Source organism: Procambarus clarkii, chromosome 82 (genome assembly GCF_040958095.1).
Source record: "Procambarus clarkii isolate CNS0578487 chromosome 82, FALCON_Pclarkii_2.0, whole genome shotgun sequence".
Taxonomy (NCBI): domain Eukaryota; kingdom Metazoa; phylum Arthropoda; class Malacostraca; order Decapoda; family Cambaridae; genus Procambarus; species Procambarus clarkii.
Window position 1 is genome coordinate 14,755,251 of NC_091231.1, and position 22,452 is coordinate 14,777,702.

Sequence of the window (22,452 nt, forward strand, 5' to 3'; positions counted from 1 at the left end):
CGAGGATATAACACGGACGATGACCAAGGAACTATAGACACACTCACACACTGAGAGAATGCTTTAACTTACGCCAGTGAGAAGAAGCCGGAAACAATGGGTGCTCAGGATAAGAACCTGGAAACAATGGGTGCTCAGGATAAGAACCCGGAAACAATGGGTGCTCAGGATAAGAGCCCGGAAACAATGGGTGCTCAGGATAAGAGGCGGAAACAATGGGTGCTCAGGATAAGAGCCCGGAAACAAAGGGTGCTCAGGATAAGAGCCCGGAAACAATGGGTGCTCAGGATAAGAGCCCGGAAACAATGGGTGCTCAGGATAAGAGGCCGGAAACAAAGGGTGCTCAGGATAAGAGGCCGGAAACAATGGGTGCTCAGGATAAGAGGCCGGAAACAAAGGGTGCTCAGGATAAGAACCCGGAAACAATGGGTGCTCAGGGCAGGAGGCCTGGAGCATACCTGGAGATAACATGAACGGCCATTTGTAAAACCATGTTGTGAGTCACTTATTTATTTATGTTTTTTAAGATGAAGACGAATGGTATTTGCAATTATCGATTCAAGTAACTTTCCCACAATAGACGTTAAGCTAATTGGCCGATAGTTTGACATAACTGATCTATCTCCTTTCTTAAAAATTGGAACCACATTAGCAACCTTCCACGACTTTGGCCCTCTGCCTGACTCTAATGATTGATTAAATATGGTAGACAATGGATCGTAAAGCTCCTCTTTGCATTCTTTAAGCACCCTGGCAAACACTTCATCTGGCCCTGGGGATTTGTTTGACTTGGGTTTCACTATTTGTTTAATAACATCCTCCCTGGTAACTGCTAAACTAGTCAACCTGTCCTCGTCCCCACCCACATAAACTTATTCGGCTGAAGGCATAATGTTAAATTCCTCTTTAGTAAATACAGAGATAAAATATTTATTAAAAATTCTTCTCATCTCTTCGTCGTTATCGGTTATCTGACTTGTCCCAGTTTTTAATGGACCTATCCTTTCCCTAATTTTGATTTTTATATAACTGAAAAAACCCTTTAGGATTTGCCTTTGCTTGCTCTTGAACGCACTCTGCGTCACTCTGCCACACTCACTCTGCGTCACCCTGCCACACGCACTCTGCGTCACCCTGCCACACGCACTCTGCGTCACCCTGCCACACGCACTCTGCGTCACCCTGCCACACGCACTCTGCGACACCCTGCCACACGCACTCTGCGACACCCTGCCACACGCACTCTGCGTCACTCTGCCACACGCGCTCTGCCACACGCACTCTGCGTCACTCTGCCACACGCACTCTGCGTCACTCTGCCACACGCACTCTGCGTCACTCTGCCACACGCACTCTGCGTCACTCTGCCACACGCACTCTGCGTCACTCTGCCACACGCACTCTGCGTCACCCTGCCACACGCACTCTGCGTCACTCTGCCACACGCACTCTGCGTCACCCTGCCACACGCACTCTGCGTCACTGCCACACGCACTCTGGCGGGTGCGGCCGAGTGCAACCGCCGTCCTTCTCACCATCAGGAAGTAATAAAGGCAACACTCCCTGTGGAGTGCCAACGGAGCTAGAGCTCACGTTGGCGTGAGCTCTAGCTCCGCATGCCCCGCCTCCTGGCCTTGCTCTACCTGTTGCGATATAATCGACCTATTTTAACGTTCAAATCTTTTTGTCGAATCAGTCTTTACAGCTGTGGATGGAGGTGGCTTCCGCAGCTTCTCTCCGAGTATTCCACTTGCTGACCACCTGTGAAGGGTACCGGTATTTCCTTATATTTCTCCAGCTCCGTCGTTTCCAGCTTATACCTTTAACCTCTTGTTTTACTTTCTCCTAATTTAAAGATGCTGTCCGTATTTTGACAATTATATTTAGTGTCTTGTATGCTGCGATCATGTCCCCACTGTGAGGTCAGGTTCCATTCGTCTATCATGGACACAGGCCTGGGACACAGGTCTGGGACACAGGTCTGGGACACAGATCTGGGAGACCGGTCTGGGACACAGGTCTGGGACACAGGTCTGGGACACAGGTCTGGGACACAGGTCTGGGATACAGGTCTGGGACACAGGTCTGGGACACCGGTCTGGGACACCGGTCTGGGACACAGGTCTGGGACACAGGTCTGGGACACAGGTCTGGGACACAGGTCTGGGATACAGGTCTGGGACACAGGCGTGTGAAGGTCGAGACACGATGGGAATGAATGACGAACATTTGCTGAACGAGGAGGTAATATATGTGGTTTACAGAGGAAGGAGATAAGGGTAGCTGATGTTGGGAGGAGAGAGAGAGAGAGAGAGAGAGAGAGAGAGAGAGAGAGAGAGAGAGAGAGAGAGAGAGAGAGAGAGAGAGAGAGAGAGAGAGAGAGAGAGGGAGGGAGAGGGAGAGAGGGAGAGAGAGAGGGAGAGAGAGAGAGAGAGAGAGAGAGAGAGAGAGAGAGAGAGAGAGAGAGAGAGAGAGAGAGAGAGAGAGAGAGAGAGAGGGAGGGAGAGGGAGAGAGGGAGAGAGAGGGAGAGGGAGAGAGAGAGAGAGAGAGGGAGGGAGAGGGAGAGAGGGAGAGAGAGAGGGAGAGAGAGAGGGAGAGAGAGAGGGAGAGAGAGAGAGAGAGAGAGAGAGAGAGAGAGAGAGAGAGAGAGAGAGAGAGAGAGAGAGAGAGAGAGAGAGAGAGAGAGAGAGAGAGGGAGGGAGAGGGAGGGAGAGGGAGAGAGGGAGAGAGAGGGAGAGAGAGAGAGAGAGAGAGAGAGAGAGAGAGAGAGAGAGAGAGAGAGAGAGAGAGAGAGAGAGAGAGAGAGAGAGAGAGAGAGAGAGGGAGGGAGAGGGAGAGAGGGAGAGAGAGGGAGAGGGAGAGAGAGAGAGAGAGAGAGAGAGAGAGAGAGAGAGAGAGAGAGAGAGAGAGAGAGAGAGAGAGGGAGGGAGAGGGAGAGAGGGAGAGAGAGAGGGAGGGAGAGGGAGGGAGAGGGAGAGAGGGAGAGAGAGGGAGAGGGAGAGAGAGAGAGAGAGAGAGAGAGAGAGAGAGAGAGAGAGAGAGAGAGAGAGAGAGAGAGGGAGGGAGAGGGAGAGAGGGAGAGAGAGGGAGAGGGAGAGGGAGAGAGAGAGAGAGAGAGAGAGAGAGAGAGAGAGAGAGAGAGAGAGAGAGAGAGAGAGAGAGGGAGGGAGAGGGAGAGAGGGAGAGAGAGGGAGAGGGAGAGAGAGAGAGAGAGAGAGAGAGAGAGAGAGAGAGAGAGAGAGAGAGAGAGAGAGAGAGAGAGAGAGAGAGAGAGAGAGAGAGAGAGAGAGAATACACAGCTCTCATCCGTCTTTCTTTTCACAATTTACTTCTTGGATGTCTGGGTGGTGGGTGTGGATGGTGGCATCCATGGATGTCTGGGTGGTGGGTGTGGATGGTGGCATCCATGGATGTCTGGGTGGTGGGTGTGGATGGTGGCATCCAATGGATGTCTAGGTGGTAGGTGTGGATGGTGGCATCCATGGATGTCTGGGTGGTGGGTGTGGATGGTGGCATCCATGGATGTCTGGATAGTGGGTGTGGATGGTGGCATCCCGAACAAGGATGCAGTGATCAAGGACACCCGCATCCATCTCTTGCAACATCCACCACCATTGGCATCGTTCGGTGCATTTGTCGCAGCGCCTGGGACCTGCTCGGCACTTACGGCTCCTGAGGCGGAGAAAGAGGGACATCAGGACTCAATTAGGAGATCATTGTTCCAAAAGGAGCCAGTGAGTGCCCGTCGTGGCCGGGTGCAGCGGGGTGCCACGCCCTACCTCCGCTGCCCAGATGACAGTCCTCCGCAGGCACCCACCCAGAGCACAGTGCCTCCCTCACTTGCCAGGGAACCAGTTCATGTTCGGTTGTCTAACAACTGCGTCCCTCCTCCTTCCTGCTCCTCGCGTACTCCGGTCGAGCAACGTTTAACATTGATCTGTTTACCATTACAGTTGTAACATTAGGGACCTCACGCAGGAATCTGAAATAACTAGTAACAATAAACTGAAGTTACTTCACATAGTCCTTGTAGTGGCAAGTGTTTTCACGGCTTTTCCTGCGTCTTGTGAGTAACTAACTGATCAGTGACAGCAAAATTTTATAAGGAAAAACACCTCTTCCGGTGTCGACCAGCCGGAAGAGGCTGTCTGCCTTGAGTAGCTAGCCAGACCATTCCGGGTCATCTTGATCAAGAAGACCTTGTTCAGGCCCGTGACCAGCCTCCCCCGCTATGACCAGGTCCCTTCCCTTCTGGCTCCTCCTTAATGGGTGAGTTACTCTTTATATTTCACATATTTTAAGTTAAAAAAAAGCAAAACATACGCGTTACCAGACAACTTTAGTTTCACCTTCATATATAGAGATAAAACAGCATTTGTTTTTATTGGTGCGGGTTTAGGGGTAAAAACAGCCACACACGCGTCAAGTGCCGTGACTACTCTCAACTATTTATAGCCGACCATTGTGTTGGTCACTCTGGTCCATTGAGAAGTAACCTGGTGAATGAAGTTGATGGCAGCACTCACTCGCTGCCTGGTCTTCACCCAGACCTTCCTCTGTACTTGTGCTTCAAAAGGTGATTCGTGAACCCAGACGTTCCTGCAAGACACCAGTCAAAGGTGCTGATAGAACCAGTTAAAGGTGTCAATAGAACCAGTCAAAGGTGCCGATAGAACCTGTCAAAAGTGGCAATAGAACCAGTCAAAGGTGTCAATAGAACCAGTCAAAGGTGTCAATAGAACCAGTCAAAGGTGCCGATAGAACCAGTCAAAGGTGGCAATAGAACCAGTCAAAGGTGGCAATAGAACCAGTCAAAGGTGGCAATAGAACCAGTCAAAGGTGGCAATAGAACCAGTCAAAAGTGGCAATAGAACCAGTCAAAAGTGACAATAGAACCAGTCAAAGGTGTCAATAGAACCAGTCAAAAGTGTCAATAGAACCAGTCAAAGGTGGCAATAGATCCAGTAAAAATTTATAAAGCAATTGTTCTTAACTTTTCTATATCACATCATTGAGAAAATCACAGAAATCGACACGAAAACGGATGTGTGTGTGAACTGACAGCACGACCACGAACGGATATAGTGACGCATTGATGCACGTACTCAGGGATGGTGAGACGTAAGGGAGCCTTGATGCAGAGACGCGGGGCACAAGGGACCATTGCTGCAGAGACGCGGGGCACAAGGGACCATTGATGCAGAGATGCGGGGCACAAGGGAGCCTTGATGCAGAGACGCGGGGCACAAGGGACCATTGATGCAGAGACGCGGGGCACAAGGGACCATTGATGCAGAGACGCGGGGCACAAGGGACCATTGATGCAGAGACGCGGGGCACAAGGGAGCCTTGATGCAGAGACGCGGGGCACAAGGGACCATTGATGCAGAGACGCGGGGCACAAGGGACCATTGATGCAGAGACGCGGGGCACAAGGGACCATTGATGCAGAGACGCGGGGCACAAGGGACCATTGATGCAGAGACGCAGGGCACAAGGTAGCCTTGATGCAGAGACGCGGGGCACAAGGGAGCCTTGATGCAGAGACGCAGGGCACAAGGGACCATTGATGCAGCGAGGCAAATAAAAAACGTCTGTAACTTTGAAGACAATCTTATTCACACAGCATTAACCAAATCTTAATTTTGTTGGTATGATGAGAGTGAGGCCGTACCTGTCCGGTATCTTTATTCCTACGGGGGTGAAGTCTAGCTCCTGAGACCCCACCGGCTTGTTGTAACTCTCCTGACCATCAGGTTCGTTATCGTAACTGGTAATGAAGTTGTGGATGGAGGTGGCTTCCAGTACTCCTTCTTTCAGTACATTCCATCTGTTGACCATCCATACATTATCACCTATGTCGTCCTGTTTTAACTTCTCTCACTTTAGAGAGAGAGAGTGTCCTTGTCTGTTTTGCTTATTCACCAAAATATTGTGTATGTAGTAATCATATCCACTCTGATCTTTCTCTTCCCTAAGGTTGTGAGATTAGAATTCCTTTAACCTGTTCTCGTAATTACCTAAGTGTGTGTAATTACCTAAGTGTAGTTACAGGATGAGAGCCACGCTCGTGGTGTCTCGTCTTCCCAGTACTCTTTGTCATATAATGCTTTGACAATACTGACGGTTTTGGCCTCCACCACCTTCTCACTTAACCTGTTCCAACCGTCTACCACTCTGTTTGCAAAGGAAAACTTTCTAATATTTGTTCGGCACCTTTGTTTCCTTAGCTTGAATCTGTGACTTTTTGTTTGTAAAGTTGCCGGTTTCAGGAATTCCTCTTTGTCAATTGGGCGATTCCTGTTAGTATTTTATAAGTGGTGATCATGTCACCTCTTTTTCTTCTATTTTCTAGTTTCGGCATTTAACGCCTCTAGTTTCTCCTCGTGAATCTTGTACAAGTGACAGGATGAACAACCCAACGGGTTTTCTTTCTATTGGGGAGTGTTGTACATGCTGCTATGGCGGTGTGTCCACTCACAGGATAAGTGGCGCTGCCCAGTAAACTCGCCCCTCGGGGCAAAATATAAAAAAATAAAAATCTGTGTTTCAGGCTGGGCGTGGCGCTCTCCTTCAATGTGCGACTGGAGGAGATCCTCCACCTGAAGGTCTACGATGGTTCCTTCCTGCCTCGAGCCCGCCAAGGTCAGTCCCTTCACCAACAGTTTGGTTAGTCTTTTTAGTTAGTGTGTTCTGAAGAGTTATAAGTGTGTGTTATACTTTGTTTTGTTAAGTGTCTTAGTGTGTGTGTGTAGTTTCCTGAGTGTTTGCTAGTTTGATGAGTATTTTGTTTTTCTTATGTTTGCTTCGTTAGTCTCCTTTGAGGTCTATTAGTTTATTTTGTATAACACCTCTTTCATGCATGTTTCGTTACTTGGCAGTGTGTTCCGCTACATTCCTCTTTCTTCAGCTAGTTTCCTGTGTGTGAACTGCTACTTTTACGTAGGTAAGTACATGTAGGAGAGTAGAGAGAGGGACCGGAGGAAGTACTCACCCCGTTGGTAAACGAAGACCACATGGCATAAAGACCGTGGCAATTGAGGCCAACACAACCCAACAACCTGCAACAGTAGACTTGAGGCAATTGAGACCAGTGGTGCACCAGACACCGGAAAGTAAAGAGGCGGTCTCTAGGAGCCAGTCCTCCCTACATATCAACATGTATAGGCAAATACATGTAGGTAACAGGGTAACTTTAACTCCTGGGGCCCATTTCTGAAGATTTGATCGACAGGCGTACCTGATCAGCAGCCTCTGGGTTCTGTGTGACTTTCTTTAGAAATATCAAGCCTGCCTCTACTCTCGCTTCTCAGCTGATTCCTGTTTGTCATTTCCTCGCAGACCGTCTTCATAAACAAAGGCCAAATGGTCATTCCATCCAGCCGTCAAACCCCGCCCTCCCGATCGCGTCCTCAGATTAAGTTCCATCCAGCGACCGACCCCAAAGACGTGTTCACAATTTTAACATCCTGTTCATTCAAAATAGGAATTTCCTCAAACATAAATTAATATTATTATATATTAGCATATTGTGCTTGTTTAGACGTGGGTTAGGTTAAGTGTTTGGGTTCTGTTGGCAATTATTTGTATTTTTGTACGTGGTGAAGAATTTGCAAAGTTTCGATTCGCACAGAGAACGTCAGTGAAGCACTGTTCGAGAAATGTTTGAACATTATCAGCTGTGAGCTGTGTAGAGAGCTTTTACATTCATAAACAATGGATTTTTAGCAGCTGTATTGAAGAACCTTTGAAGAACAATTGGCCTTTGTAGCTGAGAACGGGCTGCAAACCTTTTATCTATGAATGAAAATCCCTTTATGCACGACTCAACTGATGACGTTCGAACATTTCTCTCTCTACCGTCCATATCTAACCTATCTTAAGGCTAGCTATAGGCAACATGCTTGACTAAGTACGGGCTCCATGCTGGGGCCGCATACTCCAGGATTGGTCTTACGTTACGTGGTATACAAGGTTCTGAATGAGTCCTTACACAAGTTCCTGAAGGTAGTTCTGATGTTAGCCAGCCTCGCATACGCCGCTGATGTTATTCTTTTGCTGTAGGCTTCAGGAGACAGGTTTGGCGTGATATCAACTCCTAGATCTTTCTCTCTGTCCGTTTCGTGAAGGACTTCATCTCCCATTCGGTATCCAGTGTCTGGCCTCCTATTTCCTCCGCCTAGTTTCTTAACTTTACTTTTACTTGGGTTGAACTTTAGAAGCCATTTGTTGGACAATTAATTCAGTTTGTCTAGGTCATCTTGTAACATCATAGTATCTTCCTCTGTCTTAATCCTCCTCATAATTTTTGCATCATCAGCAAACATTGAAAGGAACGAGTCTATTCCCTCTGGGAGATAATTTGCATATATTTGTGTGTGTGTGCGTGTGTGTGTGTGTGAGTATTCGCCTAGTTGTATTTAGCTGTGTTTGCGGGGGTTGAGCTTTTGCTCTTTCGGCCCGCCTCTCAACTGTCAATCAACTGTTTTACTAACTACATTTTTTTTTCTCCACACCACACACACACACCCCTTCTGTGTGTGTGTATGTGTATGTGTGTGCTCGAATTTATAATTACTTCAATTTATTGTAATTTTTATTTTGATTAGTACAGTAATAATAATAATAATAATAATAATAATAATAATAATAATAATAATAATAATAAAAACTACGACACTGTTTTCCAGGAAAATGTAGAACCTTGCAATTGCAAGCTGAAACATAGCAGTAAGATATAATTCCTGTTCATAACATGTCCTGATATCTAATCCTTGCCTCTAGCAGGATGTATAATAAGTATGATTGGTATTAAAATGTCCAGTTGGCATTATTGCAACGTGTTGACGGTACATTGCAGGTCCGACGCGGGTCAACGTGTCCCTCGTGCTCAACTCTCTCCTTGTTGACAACACCGGCATGGTAGGTGACCCCCAGGTGTGACCCCAGGCACCCAGGTGTGACCCCAAGCACCCAGGTGTGACCCCAAGCACCCAGGTGTGACCCCAGACACCCAGGTGTGACCCTAGGCACCCAGGTGTGACCCCAGGCACCCAGGTGTGACCCCAGTGAAGAGTGTGGGTGTAGGTCATTGTTACAGTGGCGAGTGAGGGTGGAGGGAGTGTGGGTGGAGGCTGAGGACGCTGAGAAGGGAGAGGATGCTGAGTGCCAGATAAGCTGGATGAGAGGCGGAAGTGAGAGTGTACGAGCACACACACCCACACCCACACCCACACACACACACACACACACACACACACACACACACACACACAAACACACTCTATCTTGAGGCCGGTGTCAAGGTGTAAGATCCAGCTGTCTGCCAGTCTTTCAACGACACGTTGAGCACCCACGTCACATCTGAGTGCATCTTAAGTCTAAGAATTACCCTTATATTATCTCGAGGTCTTGGAAGATCTTGACAGCGTCCTAATGCCAGACACCCACACTTTGATGCCAACTGTCATCAGCCCAATGTCAATGGACAGAAACTGTCACTCTATGACAGGGGAAGTGAAAACCTCAGAGGTCCTGGATGATGAATAGCCAACTCACCGCAGAGGAGGAAGATTGGACTATGCTCTCCTGCTCAATGCACAGGACACGGATGCCAGTACACACATTGTGCACAGTTTATGTAGTGACCACTGGGCCACTATTACCACCGTCGACATGAGCAAGAGAAGGAAAGAGACAAGTAACGGAAAAAGGTTATCACTAGGAGCGGATATCAGGCCGCACTTCATGAACAAGATGAGTGACTGGTTCACGAAATCACAGAAGACATTGATAAATTTATTGATGACCTTAATCGCCAAACCTGAGAGCTGTCTCAGAGTTCCGAGCAGTACGACTGGGCGAAGTAACCCTCAGAAGACAAAAAAATGGTATGAGAACGATTACATAAAGATGGTCAATGTAATGGACATGAATAGAGAGTACCGGAGACATCCCACAGAAAGTAACCAAGAGCTGTTTAAAACTGTGTGTCAAGTAGCCAGGGAAGAGAAGATTAAAGAGCGGGAAAGACAATTGCTTGACTTCACTAGCTATATTGAAGGAGAAAAATCTGCAATACAAGTGTGGGCAAAACTTCAGATAGCCAAGGGGAGCAGAGCCCGGCCTGCGGCTCACAAAGACCCCCAGGGTAAGGCTGAAGAACTAATACACAAGTGGAGTGATGCAGCATTCTCCTCCTCCCTCCCTGCAGAAGTAAGCAGGGAACAGCTCCTGCGACATAATGACAGAAGGACTAAGATAACAAGAGCACTGTCTAGTGATGACGAGTATGGGGAACCAATCACAGCCCAGGAAGTAATGGAAACACGTAATAATTGTTCCCATACCGAAGCCCAATGACCCTGGCAATTACAGACCTATCAGTCTCATGTCATGCACATGCAAGATGCTTGAAAGGATCATCCTAAACCGACTGTTGCACAAAATACGCAGGTTAGGGGAGGGGGTCAATAGATTTGTTTAAGGACGGAGTACACCAAATTGTATAGTTAATTACCTGGCTAATGACACAGCTAAGTACACTGTATTTGTTGACGTCAAAGGAGCTTACGAAAAAGCGCAGGGGATTGCGATCCTGGACGAGCTTGCATGCATGGGTGTCACGGGAAGACTCATGAAATGGATTGAAAACTACCTCACAGGGAGGAAAGCCAAGGTCTGCTTCAATGGAGTAATCTCTAGAACAATGAGATGGAACTCGGGACCCCCCAAGGCGGAGTCTTAAGCCCCCACTTTATTTAATGTACTTGTGAACGCCATTGCAAATATTAAATTTCCGGAAGGAACACAACAAGTGGGATATGCAGATGATGGCCTAATACAAGCTCTCGCCTTGGGAAAAATAAAACAGTCCCTTGAACTCCTTGAAAAGAAATGCGTTGAATTCGGTTTCACTCTCGCCACAAACAAGACAAAAGCATAACCCTCATCACAAGCGGGGAGAAAATGAACACTTACAAGTTAATGGTGAAACACTTGAATGGGTTGACCACTATTGGTATCTTAGCGTCACTGTCGTTTGTAACAAGGGAAAGAATGGGGAGCTCAACCAACTTATAGGGACATGTAAAAATTTACTCAGGGCACTGAAAGCAATGACCTGGAATGGGAATGGGGCCTCTATTGCAGTGCTTAAAATGATGTACACAGCCTATGTGCGCTCCGTCATAGACTATGCCGCACCAGTCTTGTGCACTTACTCCCAAAGCAATATGAAAAAACTTGAAGGCACACAAAATGAAGTCCTGACAATCATTCTTGGAGTCCCAAGACCTGCCAAAACATCTAATTTACGAGAGGAGTTGTCCCTCCACAGTGTTAAAAGCAGAATTAAGGAACTGAATGTTAAGCTTGCAATTAATACTAGTAAGTACACTCTAGCCCTGATGTAAACTCTCAGTGTATACTCCCGGAGAAACATGACACTTCCCTCGGTGCATGTATCCTTATACAACTCGTCTCAAACTATTCGACTCCAATCTTCATCTTGGCTTCGAACTGCGGGACATGTATTACTCACCGGCTTACCTGTCCCTTCTCTATCCTGTGATATGCCTACCTATCCCCACTCGTCCTAGCACCTCTCACCTTCATGTTCTGAAGTAACCAGTCTGGTCTCCGCAGGTCTTGGAGATCACGGGGGAGTTGCTGCAGGAGTGGGAGGACCCCAACCTGGTCTTCTCCGGCAGCAGCGGCGGCGGCATCCTCACGTCTGTGGGTCTGTCAGGTAGGTGACGCCCCCGGCTTGTGGTAGCTTATGTCTCTGTCTCGGCCAGACTTGCTTTCATCATGGACACACACACTGTGTATGTGTGATGACAGTATGGTGTCGTCGTGAACACACAGACTATGTATGCATGATGACAGTATGATGTCAGAATGAACACAGACTGAATACATGATGAAAGTATGGTGTCATTATGAATACACACGCAATAGTGCCTTGCGCACACTCACAAGTCTGGGCATGTGTGTGTGTGTGTGTGTGTGTGTGTGTTAACATTGGAATTTAGGGGCGCAATTGTCTATTGTGCGTGTTCCCGGGTCTAACTGCGTGCAGTGCCTGAAGCTGGCTAGGGAATATAACTGCTCCTTCAGTGTACGTTGTTATCTAGCCCAAGTTGGGCTAGGTAAGGTATTAATGTTTGGAGCGTTTAGGAATATTTATTTAGGACGTCTGTGCTAGCGTTGAAAGTTTTGACGCAGGAAGTGCTTGGCTCAGAGTCCCACGTACAGGTAATTGTCACAGAACCAAGACCTCTAACCTAACCTAACCCAACCCTAACCTAACCCAGCCTAACCTAACCTAACCTAACTCTAACCCTAACCTAGCCTAGCCTAACCTAACCTAACCTAACCTAACCTAACCTAACCTAACCTAACCTAACCTAACCCTAACCTAACCTAACCTAACCTAACCTAACCTTACCTTACCTTACCCAATCTTACCTAATCTTGGTAATATATAATTTGTATGTTAAACTTGTTGTGGAGACTCTCCCAAGCATAAGACTCCCTGTATGTAAGGCTAGTAACACCACTACATGCCAAATATTTCCCTTGTTTGTAAATTATTTAAAACAATCTGTACTTAACGACTCACAAGCTATTTGGTCTAGTTTCTCACTGATGCATTCAGGTGAACAATACGTGCAGAGGCTGAGCGCCTCCAATCCCCGCCACATAACACAATCTCTGGACACAGAACAAAGAGAGCAAGCACCTCTATTTTCCCCAAGAACAATGTTCTTTGTTTCACTTGCCCGCAGTATTCCCCTGAGGACAGGTGTTGCTGCGTGCTTCAAGGGGTTACTAGTCGCCTCATTATGTAGTACTAACACCGCTGTCTCTCCCCAGGTTCGTCAGGAACAATACAAGACCAACTGTGGCGCCCCGACCTGACGGCCGCTCACGAAATCCATCCTAAGAAATACAAACCTGCGAGCTTCATCAGAATCACCCAGGATGGTTATGTCTCCTGGACCCAGAGGTGAGGTGCCCTGTGAGTAGATGAGATGCCCTGTGGGTAGATGAGGTGCCCTGTGAGTAGATGAGATACCCTGTCAGTAGATGAGGTGGTCTGTGAATAGGTTAGATGCCCTGTGAGTAGCTGAGATGCCCTGCGAGTGAGGTGCCTTGTTAGTGGTATGGTAGTGCAAGTGATAAGGTGGCGTTAGTGGTAACCCAGTGGCGCGCACAAGGTTGTCATCTTGAGTAAAAACGTTCAGGTGTATGGTGTTTGTGGTGACGGAGTGTACTCACCTAGTTGTGCTTGCGGGGGTTGAGCTTTGGCTCTTTGGTCCCGCCTCTCAACCGTCAATCTACTGGTGTACAGGTTCCTGAGCCTACTGGGCTCTATCATATCTACATTTGAAACTGTGTATGGAGTCAGCCTCCACCACATCACTTCCTAGTGCATTCCATCTGTTAACTACTCTGACACTGAAAACTTCTTTCTAACGTCCCTGTGGCTCATTTGGGTACTCAGTTTCCACCTGTGTCCCCTTGTTCGTGTACCACACCTGTTAAATAATCCATCCTTGTCTACCCTGTCAATTCCCTCGAGAATTTTGTATGTGGTGATCATGTCTCCTCGAGCTCTTCTGTCTTCCACCGACGTGAGGTGCAGGTCCTTCAGTCTTTCTTCGTAACTCATGCCTCTTAGTTCCGGGACTAGTCCAGTGGCATATCTTTGAACTTTTTCTACCTTCGTTTTGTGCTGGCCAAGGTACGGGCTCCATGCTGGGGCCACATACTCCAGGATTGGTCTTACATATGTGGTATACAAGGGTCTGAAAGATTCCTTACACAGGTTTCTGAAGCCAGTTCTAATGTTTGCCAGCCTCACATACGCTGCCGATGTTATTCTTTTGATGTGTGCTTCAGGAGACAGGTTTGGTGTGATATCAACTCCAAGATCTTTCTCTCTGTTCGTTTCGTGAAGGACTTCATCTCCCATTCGGTATCCAGTGTCTGGCCTCCTATTTCCTCCGCCTAGTTTCATTACCTTATATTTACTTTTGTTGAACTTTAGTAGCCATTTGTTGGACCATTCCTTCAGTTTGTCTAGGTCATCTTGTAGCCTCATACTATCTCCCTCTGCCTTAATCCTTCTCATAATTTTTGCATCATTAGCAAACACTGAGAGGAACGAGTCTATTCTCTCTGGGAGATCATTTACATATAACAGGAACAGCACAGGTCCAAGAACTGATTCTTGAGGGACTCCACTGGTGACGCCTCGCCACTCCGAGACCTCCCCTCACAGTGACTTGCTTCCTTTTGTTGCTTAGGAACTCCCTTATCCAGTGGAGTACCTTCCCCTTCATTCCTGCCTGCATCTCCAGTTTGTGCACTAGTCTCTTATTTGGTACTGTGTCAAACGCTTTCTGGCAATCCAAAAATATGCAGTCTGCCCAGCCCTCTCTTTCTTGCCTGGTCATTGAATTAAATATATCCTGAGAGGCATGATTTGCCATATCTGAATCCATGCTGATGTTGTGATACAAAGTTCTTCCACTCCAGATGTTCCACTAGCTTTTTTCTCACAATCTTCATCATCTTGCATGGTATACAAGTTAGGGACACTGGCCTGTAGTTCAGTGCCTCCTGTCTGTCACCCTTCTTGAATATCGGGACTACATTAGCCGTCTTCCAAATTTTTGTCAGTGAGGCGTTGATGGTGACCAAGTATGGTGTTGGTGACGACTGAGGTATTGATAGTGACCAAGTATAGTGTATATGGTGACTGAGTGTGGTGTTACAGGGTGCAGTACTCCATCCCGTGTGAGCTGGACCTCAGCAGCTACCCCCTCGGCCTCCACACCTGCATTCTCAAACTCAACAGCTGTGAGTACCCGTGTTAAACCTGTTTGTACTTCCTCACGCCAAGTACCGGGGAGAACGCACACCTCCACCTCCTAGACTTATGGACCTTCTCCTCTACTTGTGAACCTTCTCCTCTATTTGTGAACCTTCTCCTCTACTTGTGAACCTTCTCCTCTACTTGTAAACCTTCTCCTCTACTTACAAACCCTTGTAACGGCTAGGGAAGTCTCCTGCATTATTTTCTATATTATTCTCCTTTTCTATATTATATAAATCTATATTTTCTAATATTATTTGGTGTTAAGGTTAATTATTAAGGCTACAGATTGGTGAAGGTAAGAGCGACATCATTCTAAAAGGTGACAGCAGTGTTTACCACTAACAGTCATCACAAATGGTACATTACAATAGGGAAGGTGACGTTACTTCCTGGACTTACGAACACTTCCTCTTAAATGGTGAACCCTTCTCCGTGACTTACGAACTTTTTCTATTATGTATTCACACTCTGAGAATTATATTTTCAACTGTGTTTATTTTTCTTAAGTACTACATTTTCTCACTGTTGATGTTAGTGTGAGGCTCTTATCCTGTTGACATGTGTAACTGTTGTCACGTCTGTTGTGAATGTTTGACAACTGCTGTCAAAATTTCAAGTTTGGAAAAAAAATTATATTTTTATTTGTGTTGCTTTTGTAATTTCCACCTTGACATCACCTTCCCCTGATCCACCACCTTCCCCTGATCCACCACCTTCCCCTGATCCACCACCTTCCCCTGATCCACCACCTTCCCCTGATCCACCACCTTCCCCTGTTCCACCACCTTCCCCTGATCCACCACCTTCCCCTGATCCACCACCTTCCCCTGTTCCACCACCTTCCCCTGATCCACCACCTTCCCCTGATCCACCACCTTCCCCTGATCCACCACCTTCCCCTGATCCACCACCTTCCCCTGATCCACCACCTTCCCCTGATCCACCACCTTCCCCTGATCCACCACCTTCCCCTGATCCACCACCTTCCCCTGACCATGTCCTGCATGTCATATGCATGTCATGGCCGATGAAAAATACTTCACCAGAACCCCTTATCACCTGGTCTTATAAAGTGGACTCTGGTGCCTTAGTGAAGCATCTAATGACCCCATTTGTTCTCCCCCTAGTCTCCTCATGTGATGTTTTCTGACCCCTCATGTCCTCATGTGATGTTTTCTGACTCCTCATGTCCTCATGTGATGTTTCCTGACTCCTCATGTCCTCATGTGATGTTTCCTGACTCCTCATGTGATGTTTCCTGACCCCTCATGCCTTCATGTGATGTGGCAGTGGGCTATGAGCAGAGTGAGCTACAGCCGGTGTGGTACGGAGACACAGCCGTCGACTACACCAACATGATGATCTCTCACGGCTGGGAACTCACGGACGTCAAGCTTACGGCCAAGACTGTCGTCTCAGCTCACAGTAAGTTATCAGATTTTTGAGTGTTCCAACAACCCTGTGTCTTTCTCCAGTGTTGAGGGTTGCAGGCACCCTGTGTCAATCCCCAGTGTTGAGAGTTCCAGTAACCCTGTGTCAGTCTCCAGTGTTGAGGGTTCCAGGCAGTTTCCGTGTCTGCCTGAGTATTGTTGATGTTAAGCTGACATCTTAAATCCCCTGTGTTAACTTCTCTTTTAATGCTCTCAAATTATTACCAGCTTAGTGGTAACAATTCCGTATGCCTGTATGTACTACACACATAATTGTCTAATCCGGATCTAGGATTGGTTTGCCTTTCTTTTCGTGCTGCTGGGCTCTTTACGTGTAACTGTTTATAGGCTGAAAGGAAGATTACTGAACAATGAATTAATGACCATCTATTGTGAGATAATATTGTAGAGGACTATTGTAAATTGTTATGTATTTCTAGTTTTATTGAATACTAAAGTTCTTTTTGCCAGTTTTAAATCCAGTCTGCTCTTAAGTAACATTTGTAAATACTTGTTGACAAACGAGCTCATATAAGAGAGCTTCACCACGCACGGGAGACTTATCTGAGAGAGGGGCTGTTGTTCCTGGACTCTTAGAGCCACAGTGATTACATGTATGCAAGGAATTCAGTTTCGTTAATACCAAGATCAAATAAATATTAAGATAATGTGAAATTATTTTGACAAGATATATATACACCAAGAGATATACCCACTTTGTGTGTGTGTATGCACATAATAGTTTACCTCAGTCGTAAAATAGTCAGCTGCTTGGTTAGTAAGTCAGTATGGTGTCCTTAATACCCCTCCCGAGGTTGACAGGCCTTAATCCCAACACTAAAACAGTCTAACGACGTGTACAGCAAGTAACTTATGAATGATCTCAAGTTAGCCTCATAACATACCTGCACGCTCCTGTGAGTCTCTCTGCGCTACCGCCGTGAAGCCTGACGCTAGAGCAATGTCAGTTTGCGGGCGCCATGCCCACTACAGCGGGTGTTGCTGCTAGGCAGCTCTTGCGCGCGACCTGTCGGTATACAAATATCCTTAAAACGACGCTGATTAACTAACATGAATGTACCGTTGTGTGGCGCCGGCAGGAGCGAAGAGGCAGCTGCGGGTGGAGATGGAGCTGGAGTCTTCGGGAGGGTGGGAAGTGAAGCACACCGTCATCCCCATGATCGCCACCGTCACCACCGCCTACCTCTCCTTCTTCATCAACATCAGAGGTCAGTCAGTGCGAACTCAATTCTCTTTCTCTGGAAGTGTCGAGTGAGTGAGGCCCGTGACCTGCTCTTCCCGTGCCCCCAGGTAGTGTGACCCAGGCCACTGGGGTGTAGCCATTGTGTTGATGAGACCAGAGCTCCCCACCAGCCACATTACATTAATATATAATGCACTGTAGTAACCTGTTATATCATCAGCCACTGTCATAACTCACAGGTGTGTGTCATCCGTCATTGACAGATGACAGACCCCTGCTGACGGGTGTGCGTGCAGTTCCTGGGCGAAAATATTAAGAGTTGTGTGTGTTGTTTACAGGAACGAGCACCCGAGTGATCCTGTGCATGCTGTCGCTGCTGACAGCCGCCATCTTCCACGAGAGCACCTACAGGAGCGTGCCCACGGCCTCCTACACCATGGTAACCACCTGGCTCGCTCTCCTCACCTCCATACACCCGCCTCTTCCACTTCTTCTTGCGACTCGTAGCTGCACTTCACATCATTTTCTCATTTATCATATTACCTTCTGTTTCGCCAATACTGATTTTGCACTGGGATAAAAAATAATAAGTTCTCGATATATTATATATATATATATATATATATATATATATATATATATATATATATATATATATATATATATATATATATATATATATATATATATATATATATATTTTATATTGGTGTATACTGGCAGCAGGTTTTCTTTTATAGTAGTTTTTATAGAGCATTAATACACAGGTTGTAAGTACTTGTAACTGGTAGTAACAGTGTTCTTGTACCAGTGGCACTTGGTGGTCAAACGCCAAGCCGTACAGGGTACCAATGGGCCAAGGTTACAGTACAAGAAACGGTGAACAACGTAGCCGGTAACTAACCTTCCATATGAGCTCAGAGCAGAAGGGTCATTTGGCTACCATCACCAGTTCCAGATGATATACAGTGCCACATGGGTGTCACACAAGGCGGAAGTGTCATACAGCGTGAGAGCGGGTGGACGTTGACACGATTCTCCTCTTCTGCAGGCGATCGAGGTGTTCACGGGGACGTGCTTGAGCTTCATCTTCGTGGCGACGGTGGAGAGCGTGGTGGTGGACGTGCTGGCCCACCTGGCCGCCAGGGGCAGGCGATCAGACCCCTCCTCACACACTTCCTTTGCTCTAGAGGTCCGTGATGAAAAGGTAGTAGTGCTGGGATGGCTGTGGGATGTATAGGAGATAGAGAGAGGTAGAGAGAGAGGTAGAGAGAGAGGTAGAGAGAGAGGTAGAGAGAGAGAGGTAGAGAGAGAGAGGTAGAGAGAGAGAGAGAGAGAGAGAGAGAGAGAGAGAGAGAGAGAGAGAGAGAGAGAGAGAGAGAGAGAGAGAGAGAGAGAGAGAGAGAGAGAGAGAGAGAGAGTATAGATGAAGAAAGGAGGGATAGGAAGAGGACATAGATCCTTGTAATCACCCCAAGGTAACCCCCAAGGTAACTAGCTAACAACCTATGCTCCCCACAGCCTGACCTCTCGGACGAGCGTGGCGGGACTCGGGGCAACATGGCGGCGCTCTGGTTGGACCGTTGCTTCCGTGTCCTCTACCCGGCTGCCTTCATCGCCTTCAACGCCGTCTACTGGGTGCTCTACAAGTAACCCTCGACGACACCTGCAGGAACCACCACCTGTGTACAGTCATCCCTGTGTACCACAGCCAGGCAAACATCACACCACAATTCTCTCAACGATGGAATTTGAACAGATTGGGTCAATAATTATGCACCGTTTATATCTAGTGAAGTTGCCCTTTAGAAACGTCATCCAGCGCGGGTCACAAGCCATCAGTTCAGGGGAAAATATTATAACAATGGTTTCTTAAAAGTTACTCTGCACCACAAAGAACAATTTTCAGTACTAAAATTCCATTAAGAGTTCTTTTAAATATTTCCCATTATTACTTGTTTTTAAAGATTTTAAAATTTCTCGGCCACTAGCTGCACGAATTATTGCAATGAAATTTATATATATATATATATATATATATATATATATATATATATATATATATATATATATATATATATATATAATGTTTTATGACATTGCTATGTTACCTTTGGGTGTACACAATTGTGCATCAGGTTTATATCACAGGAACCTATGTATATTGCTAGCTGGGGTTTAGTAAGGGGGATGGGGGGAGGGATGTACAGGGAGGGAGAGTGTGTACTCACCTAGTTGTGCTTGTGGGGGTTGAGCTTTGTCTCTTTGGTCCCGCCTCTCAACTGTCAGTCAACTTCTGTACAGATTCCTACTAGACATGATAGAGCCTACTGGGCTCTATCATGTCTACTTTTGAAACTGTGTATGGAGTCAGCCTCCACCACATCACTTCCTAATGCATTCCATCTGTTAACTACGCTGACACTGAAAAGGTTCTTTCTAACGTCTCTGTGGCTCATTTCTCACGAGTATGGCTACTCCGCCTCCTTCCCTACCCTCCCTCTCTTTCCTTATTATAGTGTAGTCCTGGGGAAACACCGTATTCATTATGATTCCTGAGAGTTTTGTGTCCGTGAGTCCAATCACATCAGGGTTTACTTCGTATGCTCTTTCCCTAAGTTCACTTGCCTTGCTTGTAATCCCATCTGTGTTTGAGAACATCACCTTGAAGCTAATTCTTTTTCTGTCCATCCTCAGTTTCTTTTGATCCCTGAGTAAGGAAGCAGGGAGGGTCTGGGATGGGAAGGGGAAATGGGGGACCTGGGGTGTGAGGGGGGCTGGGAGGAGGGGGGGGGACCTAGGTTGTGAAAGGGCTGGGTGGAACTGGTATGGATAGGGTAGGGGGGGGGGAAAGGAGGGCTTGAGAAGGTGGGGGAGAGGAGAGGGCTTGGGGGTGGGGAGTGGAGAAGGAAGGGCTTAGGGGGGTGGGGGGAGAAGGGAGGACTTGGGGGGGGAGGGTGGAGAAGGGAGGTCTTGAAAAGAGGGGGGGGGTTGGGGGGGGGGAGGTTGGTCTAGGTGGGCACTTAGTGGGGGAGAGGGGGGGGGGCTGGCAGGGGCTGGGGCAGGTAGGGCTACTACTGGGTTGAACATTTATTTATTATTTTTAAGAGTGATGATTTTGTGTTGATCTGTGTGAAATAGGTAGGTGATGACTAGTGAGGAACGTGGGTGATGAATAGTGAAGAATGTGGATGGTGAATAGTGAGTTATGTGGGTGATGAATAGTGAGGAATGTGGATGGTGAATAGTGAGTTATGTGGGTGATGAATAGTGAAAAATGTGGGTGATGACTAGTGGGGCATGTGGATGGGAGAAGTAAAGAATTGTAGAAACGTTACCAGGAAATAAAATGTAATATATTAGTAAAGTTGTGTTTAATTTACCGCATCACACAAGATAATCAAAGAAATATCAAAAGGGATTCTTGATGCAGGCTCTATCATTTATTACTGTAAGATGTGTCCTGGACTTAATGTAAGATGTGTCCTGGACTTAATGTAAGATGTGTCCTGGACTTAATGTAAGATCTGTCTAAGACTTTAAGGAGGCAACTGCAAAATAATTTGTTTGGAAACAATACACAGAAGAATCATGTGCAATGATATCTTCCATACCAGTGTGGGAGGTCGCAGAGAACTGCCCGGTCCTCCTCCTCACGTGGTAGTAACTCCTGGGTCCTCCTCCTCACGTGGTAGTAACTCCTGGGTCCTCCTCCTCACGTGGTAGTAACTCCTGGCTCCTCCTCCTCACGTGGTAGTAACTCCTGGGTCCTCCTCCTCACGTGGTAGTAACTCCTGGGTCCTCCTCCTCACGTGGTAGTAACTCCCGGGTCCTCCTCCTCACGTGGTAGTAACTCCTGGCTCCTCCTCCTCACGTGGTAGTAACTCCCGGGTCCTCCTCCTCACGTGGTAGTAACTCCTGGGTCCTCCTCCTCTCGTGGTAGTAACTCCCGCGTCCTCCTCCTCTCGTGGTAGTAACTCCTGGGTCCTCCTCCTCACGTGGTAGTAACTCCCGGGTCCTCCTCCTCACGGGTAGTAACTCCTGGCTCCTCCTCCTCACGTGGTAGTAACTCCTGGGTCCTCCTCCTCTCGTGGTAGTAACTCCTGGGTCCTCCTCCTCACGTGGTAGTAACTCCTGGGTCCTCCTCCTCACGGGTAGTAACTCCTGGGTCCTCCTCCTCACGGGTAGTAATAACTATCACCTTATTATAACTAGACTCATCACCCTTCAAAGATTAAATCCTAACTGACAAATAACAATTAAAAACTGCAACTACTAAATAACATGTAAATACTGAGATATTAACAATATGCTTTGCTTAATTATTTTTGAATAGTTTCATAAATAGATAAATTATGAATGAAGATTTTGAATTTGGTGAAGAATATTTGTTTAAAAGAATATTAAATGTTTAAATGTTTCTTCGTTTGTAGTGAAAAAAAACAACAAAAAATATATATATTATACGTATTCAGCTACGTGTAATTTTTCAAGGAAAACGAAAACATAAATGACCATCCAAATTTTTGTTACTTTTTCCTCATGTTAAGAGTTCAGTCCCCTGGGGAATGAGAAAAAAAAAAACCGACTTAAACTCTACATTTTTATGTGACGAGTAATTGCTGCAAAAGTATGCCTTGAGGATTTTATTAGTAACAGCCTTCTAGCAAAGTGTTATTTGGTCATGGTTAAAGGGACACGATATTTTGATTCAAGCTCCCCTGAAGTCCAGCACCAAGGTTAAAATTCCACATCAACTTCCGGGAACCCTCCGTCACAGGTTAACACAGCCCTAGCACCACCGGAGGCATTACCTGGTAAGTGGCACATCACCAACACCCGAGGCATTAACTGGCAAGTGCCACCTCACCAACACCTGAGGCATTAACTGGCAAGTGCCACCTCACCAACACCCGAGGCATTAACT

General features: G+C 46.8%; 1 protein-coding gene across 2 annotated transcripts; it reads left to right on the forward strand.

The window, feature by feature from the left end:
• The first annotated feature begins 3,670 nt into the window (after positions 1 to 3,670).
• LOC123764439 (glycine receptor subunit alpha-3) lies at positions 3,671 to 20,289 on the forward strand. Of its 2 annotated transcripts, none has more exons than XM_045752304.2 (11): positions 3,671 to 4,270; positions 6,555 to 6,646; positions 8,862 to 8,923; positions 11,648 to 11,750; positions 12,881 to 13,013; positions 14,790 to 14,872; positions 16,182 to 16,316; positions 17,422 to 17,550; positions 17,864 to 17,964; positions 18,577 to 18,732; positions 19,047 to 20,289. In XM_045752304.2, exons 1-11 carry the CDS (start codon positions 4,233 to 4,235, stop codon positions 19,176 to 19,178), a joined length of 1,164 nt encoding a protein of 387 aa, XP_045608260.2. In that variant the 5' UTR covers positions 3,671 to 4,232; the 3' UTR covers positions 19,179 to 20,289. The 2 variants fall into 2 exon arrangements, with proteins under 2 accessions (XP_045608260.2, XP_045608261.2); XM_045752305.2 differs by having other exon boundaries at positions 3,673 to 4,270; positions 18,577 to 18,717.
• Positions 20,290 to 22,452: the final 2,163 nt, after the last annotated feature.

Excerpts from the sequence above, each read along its gene's own strand:
- LOC123764439 (XM_045752304.2), top strand. The coding sequence starts at position 4,233 with ATGACCAGGTCCCTTCCCTTCTGGCTCCTCCTTAATGG. Across the intron at positions 11,751-12,880 it reads CACGTCTGTGGGTCTGTCAG|GTTCGTCAGGAACAATACAA; the intron begins GTAGGTGACGCC and ends GTCTCTCCCCAG. Across the intron at positions 17,551-17,863 it reads CTTCTTCATCAACATCAGAG|GAACGAGCACCCGAGTGATC; the intron begins GTCAGTCAGTGC and ends TGTTGTTTACAG.